The 16,288-nt window shown below is 40.8% G+C and overlaps 1 protein-coding gene across 1 annotated transcript; it reads right to left on the bottom strand.

Annotated features, from left to right (window-relative positions):
* Positions 1 to 1,025: 1,025 nt before the first annotated feature.
* anln2 (anillin, actin binding protein 2) lies at positions 1,026 to 16,072 on the bottom strand. Its single transcript, XM_063480478.1, has 23 exons — positions 16,010 to 16,072; positions 15,105 to 15,204; positions 14,822 to 14,989; positions 14,421 to 14,495; positions 13,546 to 13,730; positions 13,236 to 13,328; positions 12,178 to 12,262; positions 9,820 to 10,121; positions 9,594 to 9,685; positions 8,769 to 8,898; positions 8,189 to 8,324; positions 7,748 to 7,921; positions 7,532 to 7,658; positions 7,300 to 7,348; positions 6,539 to 6,592; positions 6,426 to 6,458; positions 6,318 to 6,342; positions 5,704 to 5,810; positions 3,812 to 3,865; positions 3,240 to 3,326; positions 2,492 to 2,599; positions 1,832 to 1,980; positions 1,026 to 1,318 (listed from the first exon to the last, which is right to left on the bottom strand). The coding sequence occupies exons 2-23, from the start codon at positions 15,196 to 15,198 to the stop codon at positions 1,162 to 1,164; spliced, it is 2,484 nt and encodes an 827-aa protein (XP_063336548.1). The 5' UTR covers positions 15,199 to 15,204; positions 16,010 to 16,072; the 3' UTR covers positions 1,026 to 1,161.
* Between the last annotated feature and the right edge of the window lie 216 nt (positions 16,073 to 16,288).

The following is a 16,288-nucleotide window of genomic DNA, read 5'->3' as shown; positions in this document are numbered from 1 at the left end:
AGTGCATAGAATGAGAGTTCACATCATCAACATTTAGAATAAAGTGACAGAGATGGACAATAGCAGAACATCAGGCAGACAGCATTCATTGCAGCAGCGTGTCAGGGGCCTCCCCAGCTGAAATACACGTAAAATATGATTTTATTTATCTGCACTTGTAATGCAGAAGATTGACACTTTTAGAAATAAAACAGAGATGCACTGACTAGCAGTTTCATGGCGGATAACAATATTAATTTTGCAAGACATTCAGGGTATTTATACACATTTTATCATTTAGATTCATTTAATTTATTCCCTCTTGTGTGCCAGGAGGAGAAATGCATGCATACTGTATCCAAACATATGGATATATGGAGGGTAAACAACAGCTACTGCTATTACTAAAAGGCAGATTGGCTGATATATTTGAACAAGACCAATACAGATGCTTACAGATTTACCAGTATTTGATTGATTATGATATATATTGGTGCATCCCTGGTTTTCAGCATGACATCATATTAAAACTAATTATACAGACTTCACCTCCTGTAGATATTCCATAGAATTCCACAAATTCTTTGGAAAAATCCCAAGATGATTATCTGTCAGTAGAGAGGTCTGAACGCCTGCCGAGAATAGATTTTACATTACTTACTCCCATTCAACACCAGCCAAAATTAATTCTACAGTTTTAATTATTAGTGTTTCTGTCCATTTCAAACACGAAATCCCAGATTACTACAGTTAAAGATTTATACCTGTATATATTTATTAGTGTCTCTATATAAATTTTAGCCTTCCCATTTAAATGATACAAAAAATACAATCTGAATCCAAATAAATGCAAATTATAGCAGAAACATATATGAGGGTATAAGGCAAGAGTCATCTCAGATACTGAAAGTGCCCTATATTATTGCCAGCAGAGGCTGAAGCAGCTGATTGCCACAAAAACATAGATATATATATAAAACGTAAATACTCAGACAGCTGTGACTTGGGAACCAAAAGGGGAACCAAACAAAAGTGTTTGGATTCAGGTTAAAAAGAAACACATACAAGGAAAAAAAAAAAATCTCCCAAAGATAAATCAACGAGACACATGTCAGAGAGGCAAACACTCTGAGATGAAGAGTAAACCCTGAAGCACATCCCAGCAGGTGTCTTAGTGATGTGTTACAGTATACTCTCCCTCAGGTTCCCACTGCTGGACGTGTTTGACTGCTGACTCTCTGTTTGGGTTCGATTCCACGTGTGAAAGTCCAAAAGAGCCTGGTTGAGCTTCTCCATCCAGTCCAACCTCTCCTGCTTGGTGTCTGCCGAAAACCAACACCTGAAACAGGAACGGCCTTCGTCAGTTTGTGTGCAGCTATTAGTGTCCAGCCTCCACCCAGTGAGTGGTGTCACCGAAAGGTGTTTCCCATCAGCTGTCAAAAGCACAACACCCACTGTGACATCACTAGTTGGGTGCAGCCAGAAGAGCAACGTCATGCGTCATGCTCACTGTAAACAAATGTGGAATAGACTGGCTTAAATGTGTAAACCAGTCAAACAAAATTAATCAGTGAGAAAAGTAGATGAGCTAAATTTTGTGAGCAAAGCCTTAATTCTCTTAATTTTTCCAATAAGCAAGCAAAATGAGCCATCATGCACAGAAGAGAGGTCCTGACAGTTAAACCTGAGCTTTTCCTGCTGGATAAAAGTGAAAAAGTCAGTTTGCAGCTGTGATTCACACTGAAAGTAGGCTGACTACAACACATTAAACACTTCGCTCTAATGTTTTTGTCTGTTTGTGCAAGCAAAGACCTCATTTTCAGGGAGTCAGGGTTGTTAAATTCCTACTTACTTGGCTGCGGCATCCTGGCTGAGGTCTTGCTCCTGCTGCGATACGCTGCTTACCAGCTCAAAGGTGAAAGGTCGAGCACACAACTCCCTCTTCACAGGGCTGACGCACTGACTCTGTGAGCTGGAGAGAGAGATGCTGCCTTCTGCCTCCTTAGAAGTTGAACACAAAAGACTGATTTAAGTTCACTGATGGCAACAATTAAACTTGGCCAGTTACAGGGTACGCCCTTCAGAGTCGCCTTCTCATGAGTGCCTGTGCAGGTGGTCAACTACACATTTACATATAAGTTGCTTACCTTGCTAGTTAGAGCCACAAACAGCAGTCCCTAAAACGAATTATTCATGTTTTATTAATGTAACAGTTTCTTAGATTTAAAATGTCAGGGTGCTAACCACTACTGATTGGAGCTAGAGCTGAAAACGGAAAAGTCCGTTTAAAAGTTTTGACACTGCAGCAAGCAGGCATCGCAGTAGCACAGTCATAAACTTCCACTGCGAAACCTAAAAATAGCATCCACCCCCAGAAGCTACTCAGACATGCACAAGAAGATGACACTGAAGAGATGGCAAAATTTAAATCAGATATGCTTTTTGATTTTTATGGGCTTGCTCCTGGAACTTCCATATTTCACATCTATGTAATAAACCTGCTCGTTCATACCTTTGTTTCTCTGTCATTTGGATAGTTCCAGTAGTACAGGTTGCATTCCTCCAGGACAAAAAAGCGGCGATGCCAGACCCCATACCCACTGACCAACTCGAACATCGTCTGGGAACACAAACACAGCAACAATGCAGTGAAAACAGCTGTTTAAATTTAGAGGAAAATGATTTGATGTGTGTAAAATTTCGCTGAGGCAGGATCTGCACTCCCTGCAATGTGACTTTAAGAAACTGAGACATGACTTCAATTTCAAAATTTTTCCCCTTTTATATCTGGAACATTAATGTGTGCCTGGCATTTTGTCTTTGATTTGACTCACTGGTCCAAATTATCTGATGCTCATGCAACGAAGGCTTCAAGCTTCCAGATCACACTCGTGATTCATCTGCGTGGCTGGCTTAGAAACTAGTTGTTAAATGGCATGAGAGAATTTTTTCATTTTCAGACAAAGTGCTTAAGCACAGTTTCAGGAAGTCTCCACCTATGCTAACATGAATCATAGCTGCCAGCTGGAAACAGGAGTTTTCGTTCTGGTCTGCAGCCTCTGTGAGCTCAGCATCGTGACACCGAACCAGCTGCATCTGCTACAGAGTCACAACCAACAGTGGCAGACGGAGTGTGAGTGAGAATGGAAGACTAAAGTAAAACACCCAAGAAAATATCCTGCTAAGATAAATCTCTCTGTGACATACTCAGGTTTTTCTTTAATATAAAAATATATAATCAGATATATAAAATTCCTGACCAGGAAGCCTTGGTGCTGGACGTCAGAGTGGCTCTTGCTCTCCAGCTGCAGGTAGATGTTGCCCTCTAGAGGAGAAAGAAAGGGTACCTAAAGCCAGAAAAGGACAGGGAGGGGCACACAGTGTCAGACTGGTAGGATTTTAAATGGTGGTAACAGAAAACAGCATTTCAAATACATCCCAACATGCTTTTCTACACATAATCTAACAGATGGCCGGCAGTGGTCAATTCGACAGTGAATGCTGCCGTTTTCCACGGAGTAAAGATAATTTCAAACTGCAGGAATCAAGAATATAGGAGAGAAATGTAAGAACACGTACACTGACTACACATGCAGTAATATGTATCAGCAAGTTGAGATCACTTTATCATTTTATGTCCTTAAGAACAAGTTTCACATTCAAAATGGCAACATAATGGATAGTCTTTAATTTCTGAGATTAGTTCAAGTTCTTTCTTATCTAAAGTGACAGCAAAGTTATTTACAAATAACCCTCGAAGGTTTTTATGAATTATGAAACAGGTTAGTTTTCAGAGAGGTGGAGGGGTGACAGAGTTGTGAAAAAGTGAAACCTTTTCCTGAAATTCATCTCCCAGCAGCCTCCTGACTTTGCCATCCAGTTTCATCTGAGTGGAAGAAGCAAGAAAAGAGGGGGAGGGAGACAGACACGTTACATCACCAGTGAGCCCGTGCATGTGTGGAGTAATAACAAATCAAAAGGGGGAAAGCATGCAGGGTGGTGTTTGCAGCACAGTGCTTCTTCCTCTCAGGCAGCTGCAAATCCCAAAGACAGTGCTTTTATTCAGCTGCATCACTCAATCAGCAAATTCACATTTATACAACTACACAGACAAAAGAAGCTTCCATTTGTATTCATCTTTTTTCTACTTATCAAACTTTCAAAGACAAGTTTCCATCGCCAAGTCCTATTTCTCTTTACCAAAACTCACATTTCCACTAGGTTCCAGAGTTGCTGAATATTACAGTTTTTCTCGATTGCTTAAACACTATAACCAATCTTTTGAACTAAAATTTCAAAACCATAATGCTATTTTTCAAAAACCACACCCGTTTCCCTGAACTATAAACACTATTCCCCTGCTTTAACACATGAGTCAGATGTGGTGAACTGTTACTGCAAAACTCTACACACAAATCCCTACATTTTTCAGTGCTTACACCATGTGGCCATTTAGAAAGCACTTGCATTCAATAATGTTAACTTAAGTCAGCACAGCTTGAGCTCAATTAGCACACAATTAACCAAGTGGAAACACTACGAGTCAAAATTTATCACACATCAATCAGAAACTCATTCAGGTTTGAAACAATGGATTCAAAGAGATGCAAAGGAAGAGGTTGAGGAGGAAAAGGAGGTCTAGGACACCAAGGAGGAGGTGGAGGAACATAATTGGCCATTGGGCTATTGTAAATGTCCCTGGTCAGCGTGGAGGGAATGTCACTCTGTGCGCAGCCATCAGCCAACGAAGGGTACTCCACCGCCATGCCATTCTAGGACCCTATAACACTATGCTTCTCCTTGCTTTTCTTGATGGTCTAAGACAACATATGTTCCAGCGGGACTACAGTGAACCAGCACAGCCAGAGCAGCCTCACTATGCTGTTGTTTGGTGTAATGTCAGCTTCCATCACACTGCTCTGGTTCATGACTGGTTTACCAATAACCCAAGGTTTTCTAACATCTTTCTGCCTGCATACTCTCCCTTTCTAAACCCAATAGAGGAGTTATTTTCGGCGTGGCGGTAGAAAGTGTATGACAGAGAACCTTATGTCCGTGTTCACCTCCTCCGGGTCGTGGAAGAAGCCTGCCTATACATATCAGTAGATGCATGCCAGTGGTGGATCAGGCATGCAAGAGGATTTTACCCCCGCTGCCTGGCCAGGGCCAATATAGCCTGTGATGTGGATGAGATTCCCGGGCCTGACCCAGACCACAGACAGGATGCTGAGGTGGAATAATGTTTTTGATGTGTGTTGTACTGTATGGTACATGAATAAAAATGTGCCACTGTATGTACATTGGATCTTTTGTGTTCATGATGTGAAAAGGTTTTTGAGGGGAAGAACCACAAGCAACATAACTTGCCAGTTTTTGAAATATTGTTTTAAATTTATTGCACCAATGTGTAAGACTATGTTGGAGTGTGTGTGTTTTTGAGGCCTTGTGTGTGATGTCTGTGGGCAAAGTTTGTTTTCTCAGCAAGAGTGAATGGTTTTGAGTGTAGAGCTTAATTTTGACCTGAAAATACAGTGTTTGGGAAATTGGGTGAGACGTTATGGATTTGTGTTTACTGTTTTGAGAATACGAGTCATAGTTTCAAGAAAAGTGTTTAAGCAATCGAGAAAAACTGTAAAATATTTGTAAAAATGTTGAACAGGCATGAATCCTGCTTTCACCAACAGTCCTCCTCAGTGTTCACCCCAGCAACAGACACAATCTTACCTTATCCAGGGGGAATTTGCTGTGTCCCAGTGAGGCTAACGTGATCTTATGAGAGCCGACCAGACAAAAGTTACTGGAGCGACGGGTGATGAGAGGAGGCGCAGCAGCTGAAGGAGCAAAAACAAAAACATGACTAATGTGCAACACTTAGAGCTGGAAGTATATCACCAGCCACCATTATAACCATCTTTGTGCCAGTTTGTTCAAAGAGTGAAACAGGACGAACTGAAGCCCCATCGGGGTGTTTATGCTTCAAGTCAAGTTTATTGATATTGCGCCAAATCACAACAAAACACAAGGCAATTTATATTGTAAGATAAAGACCCTACAACAACATAGATAATAATACACCCCAATAAGCATGCACTTACAGCTAAAAATCAAGTTCAGTGTAAGACTTAACAGTGAACTTCATGAAAATAAAATTTAGGATCCAGCTAAAGAAATACTAAAGAAAATGGAAACTATACTCCAACACACTGAAGCCAATATAAAACATTTTAAGGCCTTTGGTTATAAATGTGCATTTAAGACATTTGAAGACCTGTAACCATGCTTCTCTTTATGCACTGACAAAATAAAAATAAATTAGTGACCAAAATAAAACAACTTACATGTTGAACTGACGCTGGATCTCTGCTGGAAAATAAGACAAATTAATATATAAGAATAAAACTTAAAGTATAACCACGATTTGATGAAAAATAAAACTGAAACCTCACCGTGAGAGTATTCAGAAGCTTTCTTGGAGTGACCTGCACATGAGAAGGCAACATTAATGAATTTAAACATTGTATATATAAACATGCAGTGAGCTCAAAAATGACCAGCTTACCCGTGGCTTGGTGGAGGCCCGCTCCATGGTGCAGTTACTAGCTGAGGTTTGGGACTAGATGGCAAAAAAACAACATAATAAAAATATAAAATAATTTCAGTTTTAGACACAACAACACTCCACATTTAAAATCAACACAAACATAATAATAATAATAATACATATTTTACACATTTGGTATATTGAGCAGTAAGAAGGTCATTAAAAAACAAATCACTAGGCCTAATGCAGCACACCTTAAACTGCCTTTAAAACCAGCACACACCCAAGCAAAGGGCAGCCTAACCAGAGCCTTATACAATCCTGCTGCTAATGCTGAACGACCACAGCTGACCATTCACAGCTGTTCAACTACACTCGTATTACTGATAGGCATTAGTTAGTCTCCCCTGGCTTCAGAACTTATAACTGAAGTAAATCTCATGAGCTGTCACATAAAGAAAAAATAGTGGCTTCTGTATTTAGGTGGGAGGACTCCAGGACGGCCCCTCTCCCTACAGGATCGCCAACTAACAGCACGCCAGCTTACAGCAGCCTTCCATCAGATACCACAGAGACATGCCTGCAATGCTGCAGCAAACAATCCAACCAAGTCTCTTCAGCTAATCCATTAGATGCACTATAGATGTGTGTATTACATTAGCACATCTGGCTGCAACATCACCAGTTCACAGTTAACGCACATGAAAGGTTTATAATGATTTAAAACGTGTATAATATAAATAGTCATAGAAAATGTAGCTCTATAAATTGTGACTGACCAGGCTGTAGACTTCCACATCAATTTCAAAGGATGAGCGAATATCCTTCCTGAAACATTAAGACGAAGCAATGCAATGCATTAGGATACTTTGCATATCAATTACCACTTAGTAGAGTCACAAAATGAGAAATCAAAATGCTGTTTCAGAGCCGCAACATGAAACGTCACATAAGGTCAAAGGCCACAAACATTTGTTCCAGTTTAAGAGTAGTTGATGAAATGCAGCTTACATAGTGACAGATGTGGGGAAGGAGATGGTGTCTCCGTTCTGAGCATCTGCAGCTGTGGCCAGAGGGGTGGCGACGATGTTGCAGGGTCCGTAGCGGATAAGAACAAAGAAGTAGTGACTTGGTCGACCTAAATGACAAACAAAAACAACATCATGAATGTTAAGAGTGAAGCCATTAAAAACCAAACAAAGGCAGAAATCTTCTCAGCTGCGGTACCTGCACGGTTGTGTGAGGAGCAGACATATTCCACCTTGAGCGGCAGCTGGATGTTTGTGATGCTGACAGTGCCTCTGCAGGGCTGCTGGGAAATGGATTCACTGTCTCCAGATTCTGAGCTCCTCTCCTCCTTCAGTCTGGCCACCTCAGCCAGCAGGGCAGAGCGCTTCTCACCTGAAACAGAAAATATATCATAAATGCAAGGAACACAAAATAGATAAATATTATAACCTATCAGCAAAGAATTGAAAGTTGTGGATATCACACTGTCAGTTTTGACTGGTTCCTAATCTTAAAGACCAATGAATGACCAATAACGGCTGCGGAGAAGAAGCTTAGAGGAAGGAGAATGACAGGAATGAAAGTGGCTTATGTGAAGAAGCATTCCTGACTCTATACTGCACAAAGATGCGGTGGTTAAAAATCTTGCAGTCTACATACACGAGACCAGCAGCAGTTTCTCGGCTTCGGCCTCCTCCAATGAGCCTCGCCCGTGCTCCTCATCCGTACAGCAGTTCAGGGCCTGCAGCGTCTGGTTAATCACAGTCTGCAGTTTCCCAGCTTCTTCATTAAGAGCCTGGACACAATCAACCAAACCCAGAGCATCATTGATACATGTAATATATTCAAAAGGTTCCACAGTTTTTTGGATTCTCCCCCTTTAAGAAACATTTTGTTGCACTACAGTTCCAGATACAAATAACATAAGAGTGTTATGAGGGGCGATCACGTTCGAAAGTATTAAGTTCCTCTGCGTAAAAGTCTCCATTAAAACATTCTACATGCTTGAAATTTAGACCAGATGAATGTCGAGTTTCCATAATTAAACATCATTTCAGCTTTTTAAATTCATTGCTCTATTCTTTGATTTAGTCCTGCTCCATTTGTTGAAATGGAGAAAGACTTCAAATTTCTGTTACTCCCTGTGTAAACTTCAGGACAGGTAAGTTGTTGGACAATATTGAGCTTAGCCTTCAGTAATATCAGTGTTTTCCTAAACTAGTCAAAGCAAACTACACACCGCTATTTTCTCCTTGATGTTGACAGGCGGTTGAGGCTTGGGCGCCTCTTCAGCCCGTCTCTGAACCCCCGGAGTGACGCTCTGAACGATGGGAAGCTTACTCTGCCTTTGTGTGCGGTAGGCATCGATGCTGACAACCAGAGAACAAACAAACATTAACATATGGATAACAATGTTTGAGAAACAATGTGTGAGTGCTGGCACAGTTCAAGAGTTCACAGAACAGTGTGGGTAAAGCATCATGGAGCTTTCTGAACATGCACAACATGTAGATTTGATTCGTTACACAGTAAATTTAAAAACATATGAAACATTAGGCACCAACAACCCTACCAGACTGCTGAAGAGCACAAACTCATGTGGTGGTGCAGACTCTGATTCAGTCGTTTTTACTAACAGACCTCAGAGTGTGCAAATGAGCCCACTGTGAGATCTGATAATGATATTATTGCAGTGTAACTGCTGTAAACTGATAAAACGTTCATGATCCTGAATTCGGATCAGATAATTTTTTTTCTGTTTTAATAACTTGGGAACTAGAGAGTGGTGTAAATGTATGGAGATTAGTGACTACTGCCAAGGCTGTACCAAAAAAACAAACAAACAAAAAACTTCTATCCTTTACAGCTTCAGATCTCACTTTATATTTTATGACCCAACTCTGTAAGCATCTCAAAGCTCTGAACATTTGGGTTTTTAAACAATTTGAACACAAATGTATTACTATTACTCTTTATGTTTGGCAACAGTTTGACTGTGAAAAGATAACAGCTGGGATTTATTATAATCTGTATTTGTGTATGACGATGTAACTGCTGTGATTACCTGTACAGGGGAGCAGATTCAGCAGGAGGGGCGTTAGTTTCATCTGGCGTCAGGAGCAAAGGAGGGATGGGCTCCTGGCTTGCGGCCAGTCGCTGTTGTAGGAACATTAGCACACATGTCATAAGTTGTGTTGTTTACAGGGCACTCGTTAATGCTGTCTGCTATTGGAGGACACCAACTCTTTCAGCTTCTGAGTGTAGCTTCCCTAGACTGGAATAAATCTTACCAGTGGGGTGACCACAGCCTCTACAGACTTGCTGAGAGGAGAGAGGATGCCAGTGGGAGGAAAGTTGAGCAGCTCATCTCTGATGTTATCAACCTTATCACTCTTCTCCTCTTTGGCCTCTACCTCTTCTTCACTTTTTTCCTTCTCCGTCTCCATCTTATCGTTTTCGACGGAGCAAGCCCCAATACCACTGTCGTGATCCTCAGGGCCTTCCATCCTTTCAGCATATTCGAGCACCTCCTCGAACATCTGATCGATAATTTCACCAGTGTTGGTGTCATCACGAAAGCTCACTTCAGTATCTGAAAAATATCACAAATGTATGAAATCACTTTGAATCATTTTCTGACACTTCAAATGCTTCTGTGCAATACCAAATCTGTGTTTTAGACATCAAACAAATAATTTCGTACGTTCTTCTCAGCACAGCTCTGATGAAATATTTGTTCAATCTAGACAAAAACCACCCGTGTATTTGTGCACCATGGACCAATACCATAATCTTTCAAAACATGCACCTCATGACCAACGGACTCTTTCACCCGTGTGTTTCCATCTCTCCTAAAGTGTCCTCAGGTAGCCCAGGTGCTCACACTGCCCTCACCTGACAGGGCGGTTTCTGTAGAAGTATTGTTGTCAGACACCCCTGAGCTGTTGATGAACTCAGGCTCCAGAATAAAGGAAACCTTCTTTGAGCTCTCTCCTCGCTTGTGAGTGTCTTCTGTCAGACTAACGTCAAGATTCACCCTTTCATCTACAGATTCCTGCCCCACCTCCAGGTGATCAGATGGCTGGATCTCTGCTGAGGTCTGAGCTCCATCAGCCTCTGTTAATGTGCCCTTGGGCTTTACCACAGGTTGTGCCTCATCTTCTAGATTTCTCTCTAGTCCCGCGTGCTCATTTTGTTCATTTTCAAAAGAAGCAGGCAATGCTCCTTTGTCTCCATCTGAGCCTCTGCTGTCTGACTCTTGATCGATGTCTTCTTTTATACAGACTGTCTGGGTTTCCTTTGACTGTTCAGAAGTATCATCATCGTGACTGCATAGTTCAATTTCTTTCTGCTCTTGTTTTATCGTAAGAACATCACTATCTGCTGTAAGTAGTCCCTGACTACCTTCTTTACATGGCTCCATGCTCTCTTTGTCTTGGTCTAAAGTACACTTCCCTCTCATTGAGTTTTCTAAACAGCTTTCTGGTTTGGATTTGTCATCTTTTTGTATTTCAGAACAGCCAGCGGTCTTAGTAGAGACATCAGAACGTTGACCATCATCCTGGATGTCAGTGGGTTCATTTTCATCTGTTTTCTCTTTGTTCATTTGGGATGATTCCCCTTGCACGTCCTTCACACATGCTTCGTGTACTTCATCTATGGCGGATTCTTCCTCCATACACACTGTGATTTGAGGATATCGCCACATCCTTAACTCCTCATCTGTTGATGATTCAATCTCCCCGTCACTAAAGCTCGAACTATCCATCTTTTCATCGTCTTCAAAGGCCAGCATGTCAGAGCTACCCTGTTCACCCACTGTGGACTCCTGTAATATTTCCTTAACGTTTGACTCATGTGGAAGAGTTAATTCAGAGAAGCTTTGCTCATTAGATGAGGTTAAGTCAGACATGTTCTGATCCTCACCAGAGGGGGCTTTGGAGAAACTGTGATCCTCGCTAAAAGAAAGCTTTAACACAGTTTGGCCCTCTGGTTGTTGGGAACCTGGCTGCTCTTCTTCATTAGCAGACAGAACCTCTTGCTTCTGTCTGGGTTCTTCACTGAGAACGCACTGTTTCTGCATTCCAGTCTCTGAATAAGCTGCAGGAGCTTCAGAGTGACCGGATGTCATCTCACCTGTTGAGAAACAGGAGTCTTGCATCTCATCACTACACACCTTTTATAGCTTTATACTTGTTAAACCTTCAGAGCAGTTACTGAACATACTGAGTCATTTATATAAAGAGCACAAAATCTGTACTGATACTGAAACGAACTACCATTTTAGATGTGAAATGAACTTCCAAGTACATTTCTATTTTTATTAATTAATTAAATTTGCAAGATGTAATCAAATGTACTCTATTAGTCTCATTATTCCTAAATATAGGTTACATAACAGACAAGAGTTTACAACATATTCTGAAATGTAAAACTTTTCTCCTTAAAAATGAGGTCAGACAAAAACAAATCGAACAAATGGCAAGTAGCCTGAGATTACATCCCTGGTACATAAATGCTGTTCGAATGTGTTTGCCCCAATGCGGATGTTGCGTATCATTTCCAAGATTAATTAGAATTGTTTTTGTTTCATGTTATAGAAAAATATATGCTTCAATTTCAAATCTAAATGACACCCAAAGCCTTACCTGTCATATTAAGAGATGCACTCTCTGCACTTGTCGTCGGAGGTTCAGTGAAACTAAAGTCTTTCACATCAGCGACACCTTGATCCTGCCAGAAGATCAGGAACAACAGGATTAAAGAATAAGAAGTAGGAGTTTTATTGACTTTAATGATACTATGTTGATGACTACATACAAAAGGAAATAAAAGTTCAGATAAAAACAAATTAATTTAATTAAGGGACGGAAAATTGTAAAAGCGAATTCTAAAAATTAAAAATCATGAAATATAAAATTCACAGGAAGAAAAAACAGCCCCTAAAAGAAGTGAACCAAGAAAATATTGACAGGGTGCAATAATGCTGAACAGTGCATTGCACTGGTAAGTCTGTACGATCTTCAAATGTACAAGAAGTGCATGAATCCACCACGGCAAACCAAACACGACCTTTGTTACCGCAGTGACAAGCCAACATCCCCAAAACCATAGAAGAGAGAAGATGGTGCACAGTAAGGAGTGAACCTCAGTTTTCTAAAGAAACTCTGTCTCCAGCAGTGCTTCAAGACATATTTAATCAACTGATCTCTGCCCAAGTCTATGTGGCCCATAATACCAGGTGACTAGACAGCGCAGGGTTTTACATTACTGACTCACATCCCAGGGGCATGTGGGAGGCCACTGCACTCTCCTTTTTGATCTAGGAACACTGGAAGAGGGACCTGAAGGGCCACAAGGAGTCCGCTCCTGTTTATATAAACTGTCATGTTAAAAACTCTATGAAAACCAACAGGGAAAAAATGAAAAGTACAGTTTACAAAAGCTACAATCCACAAAAACGAGTTAAAACCCGAACAAAGTTTTAGTCAAAGCAGGATGTGCAGAATTCTTGTTGACACTGACTGTGTGCATCAATTACTATTTACTGTATCACAGCTGTGAGACTAATCCACACTGCTATACTTGATGGCAATTCAAGTATAAAACTTTAATTTACCCCATCGATTTTAAAATAACAGATAATAAACTATGACAGTTTATTATCGGAGCTCTGTAGGTGGAACGTCAGGGTTTGAAAACTCACCTCTGCTAAAGCGGAATCTGAGCTGCTCCGTTTCAGCCAGGCGTTCTCAGCGATGGGCTGAAACGGCACCTGACTCAGTTCATGCTCTCGCTCCTGACCAGTGAAAATATATCAGATTTTAGACATTTATCACAAGCATAATCAATTATCCAGTATTTGAATATTACAAAAAAATAATTTCTTTCTATGTTTTTTTAATATTAGATTTAAATAATAAATAAACAAACAGAAATAACTAATTTCCCCCCTTAAGAACCAGCACATGGGAGTATTGAATGTGCATTTCAGTGATTAAAGCTGTTAAACCAACCTGGCGGATGCGAGAAACCTGCTTTGAGCTGGGTGTAGTTGAGCCCTGGAGTTTTTGTTGGATGACTGACACAAAGCTGGAGCGTGTCCGGGGGCACTGGTTGGCGGTGCTTGGGGTGTTGGTGGGGCTACTCTGGAAAGAGGCCATTTTGAATCGCTCCATCCGCTGATTGAACTCTGCCTCACCTGGAAAAATTTTCAGACAGTGTTTAAGTCAAAGGTGGGGTACTAAAGACAAATTACCTTAAATAACTCTAATAAGGTGGAATGACGGCCTTAAGCTTTTGTTGGTTATCAAATTGAACCAATGAGCTAAATTAATAGAAAAAAAACAGTCATCAGGTGAAAGACTCAAGACCTTCATATTAAGGGATTTTTCTGGGTCATGCACACCCTCCCATAACACTGCATAGAAATAATGCAAATAACAGTAATGCTTCCAATATAAAGTAACAAAAGAACAAAAGAAAATATTTATGAATGGAAATGACAGCAGATGATTGGAAATCAGCTACTGCTCAAAAACAAATTTATTTAGCTCTGAGTTAAATCATTCCATAACTCATGTTAGCCAGATGTATCATAAAAAGAAACACCTGCCATGTTCACTACTGACATACATTCTCTGCACATGTTGTGTTATTTTAAATTAGAACTTAGCAGCTGGGTGTTGCAAACTCAGGGACGGGCAGTAAGGCCAATGTCAGGACTGAACTTCAGTCTGTGTCCCTCTGTAATACACTCTAATTAATGGAGTCATTACAGTAAGCAATCTATTTAGGCTTCAGTCTTTAAGACTGAAATTGTTTGTAGTTAGTTAATAACAGGTGATGATGATAGAGAGGTTTTTGAAGGTGTGCTCATATGTAATCTCACCAAGGAGAGGCTCTTTGTAGCCCTTGCTGTCCCCGCCTGGATCCGAGAGACACCGCTGTGCAGGAGGAGCTCCTCCTAAAATACAACACACTTTGTTACAAACTACAGGAATTATCCAACTCCCACACAGTCACTCGGGCTCAACAGAAATTACTCAACATCTTGACAGCAGGTCTTATCTTGCTTGTAAATAATCTAGTTGACTTTTGATCTACTATCTTAAGCATTACCTGAAATGCTGCCAAAAAACAGAGAAGTTTGTTAGCTACCCAAACAAAGCCAGTGGTGCAATAAATTCCACCTTCGTGAAGGTTTTGTCACAACTGTACTGTACAGATCAGTCAAGTATTTTGTCACATGTTCAGCATGCATGAACTTGTATGCAGAAAACGGTCAGTTACCATCTCTTCTCTGGGTGAGCTGTTGAACTCGTGACCGGACTGAGGGAACTATCGGTGTGTCGGGTTTGGTTTCAAGCTCTGCTCGGCGTCCAGAGGAAGATGCTTCAGGGCAGCGGTTCTCCTGACCGGCCGCTTCCAGACGGCGCCTCTTCTGACTGTCACTGGTCTCTGAGACAGCAAGACATAGAGTCCCTTATGCCTGTCGCCTTTCTTGTAAATATATGTGTATTTTGTAAATATAAAGAAGAAGGAACCTTGACATTTGTTTAAGCCACAAACAAACCTGGTGCTGAGCAGTTATTGTCCTCTGAATCCGACAGCGGTGCTCTCTGTCTCTTCAAGCCCATATTGTTGCCATTTTCCTCGCCTGCTTCCATATCGAGCTTCAAAAACATTAAGCACTGAATGAGTATTTTTAAGAGGTCAGTTTCACTGATTTGAAGATAAAACTCAAAGTCCATGAACAGATTTAGTAAAGAGTAAAGCGGTATCAGCTAGCAATAGTTACTTTCCCAATACAACAAGCCACACCAGAAAAAAGCCTGATCAAAATCCAAAGAAATAGCTACATGCCAGATTGAATTTAGCTTTGTGATTTCTACAGTGACTAATCCCTTTACCGATTTTCCAAATATATATCGGTGTTTTATCCTGTCTATGGCCATAAAGCTTCACTCCCGACCAGGCCTCCTTCGAAAATCAGGTCAGTAAACTCAGTGACATTTATCTGCCTACAACAAAGTTAAATAAATTTGCAAAATTAAAAATGTTCTGTTATTAAATGACACAGATTATCGCAGCTAAAACTAAACGTGAAAACGCTCCGTTTCAGCTTGGTTCGTTTTTAAAACAAAAAGACTGCTGGCTGATTGGGCTAGCTCTTCAGCGAAAACTGAAGCATTTACTTAACACAGCGACAATTTAGTTATCTACGCCAAGTTTTCCTTCCCGTCTCCAAACAACCTGTCACGCTAAAATATACTAGATTAGCACGCTGAACCCATCCACACCCTGGGTCAGCTTGGCTAGCTCTTTTCAAGCTAACCTATCTAAAGTTAACGCTAGTTTAGCTTCGAATTAGCTAACTTAAGCAACAGAAACCTAGACTGGTAGCTCGAGTTTGTCTCTATATGTTTTGTTTCTAAATGGCTCCCCTCCTTCTTCTTTTTTTTTTTTTTTTTTTTTTACCTGAGAAGAAATCCGTAAGAAACTACAGGTGTTACACAGGTCAACCTTAACTGACAGAAACCACGAAACAGTCCTGTCGTTGTTTGCTCTCTTCTTCTAACTTTGAATTTCAGCGGGTCTTCTGACGTCAGAGGAACGAGCGATTGCAGTACCGTAAATATTCAAAAAGAGCCCCGATCTGATCTTTGCCGTGCGGCTCCTGTGGGGCGTTAAAATCTGATACTGCGTCCATTCTCTTGAAATAGTAGATTACCTCTTTTAGTTAAATACCCACCACTG

Source organism: Pelmatolapia mariae, linkage group LG7 (assembly GCF_036321145.2).
Source record: "Pelmatolapia mariae isolate MD_Pm_ZW linkage group LG7, Pm_UMD_F_2, whole genome shotgun sequence".
NCBI lineage: Eukaryota > Metazoa > Chordata > Actinopteri > Cichliformes > Cichlidae > Pelmatolapia > Pelmatolapia mariae.
This window is presented reverse-complemented; position numbering and strand designations above follow the sequence as displayed.

Coding starts and splice junctions, on each gene's coding strand:
- anln2 (XM_063480478.1), bottom strand. CDS start 15,198: ATGGAAGCAGGCGAGGAAAATGGCAACAATATGGGCTTGAAGAGACAG. Junction 14,496..14,821: donor GCTCACCCAGAGAAGAGATG/GTAACTGACCGT, acceptor GTTGTATTTTAG/GAGGAGCTCCTCCTGCACAG. Junction 7,659..7,747: donor CTCCTCACACAACCGTGCAG/GTACCGCAGCTG, acceptor TTTGTCATTTAG/GTCGACCAAGTCACTACTTC.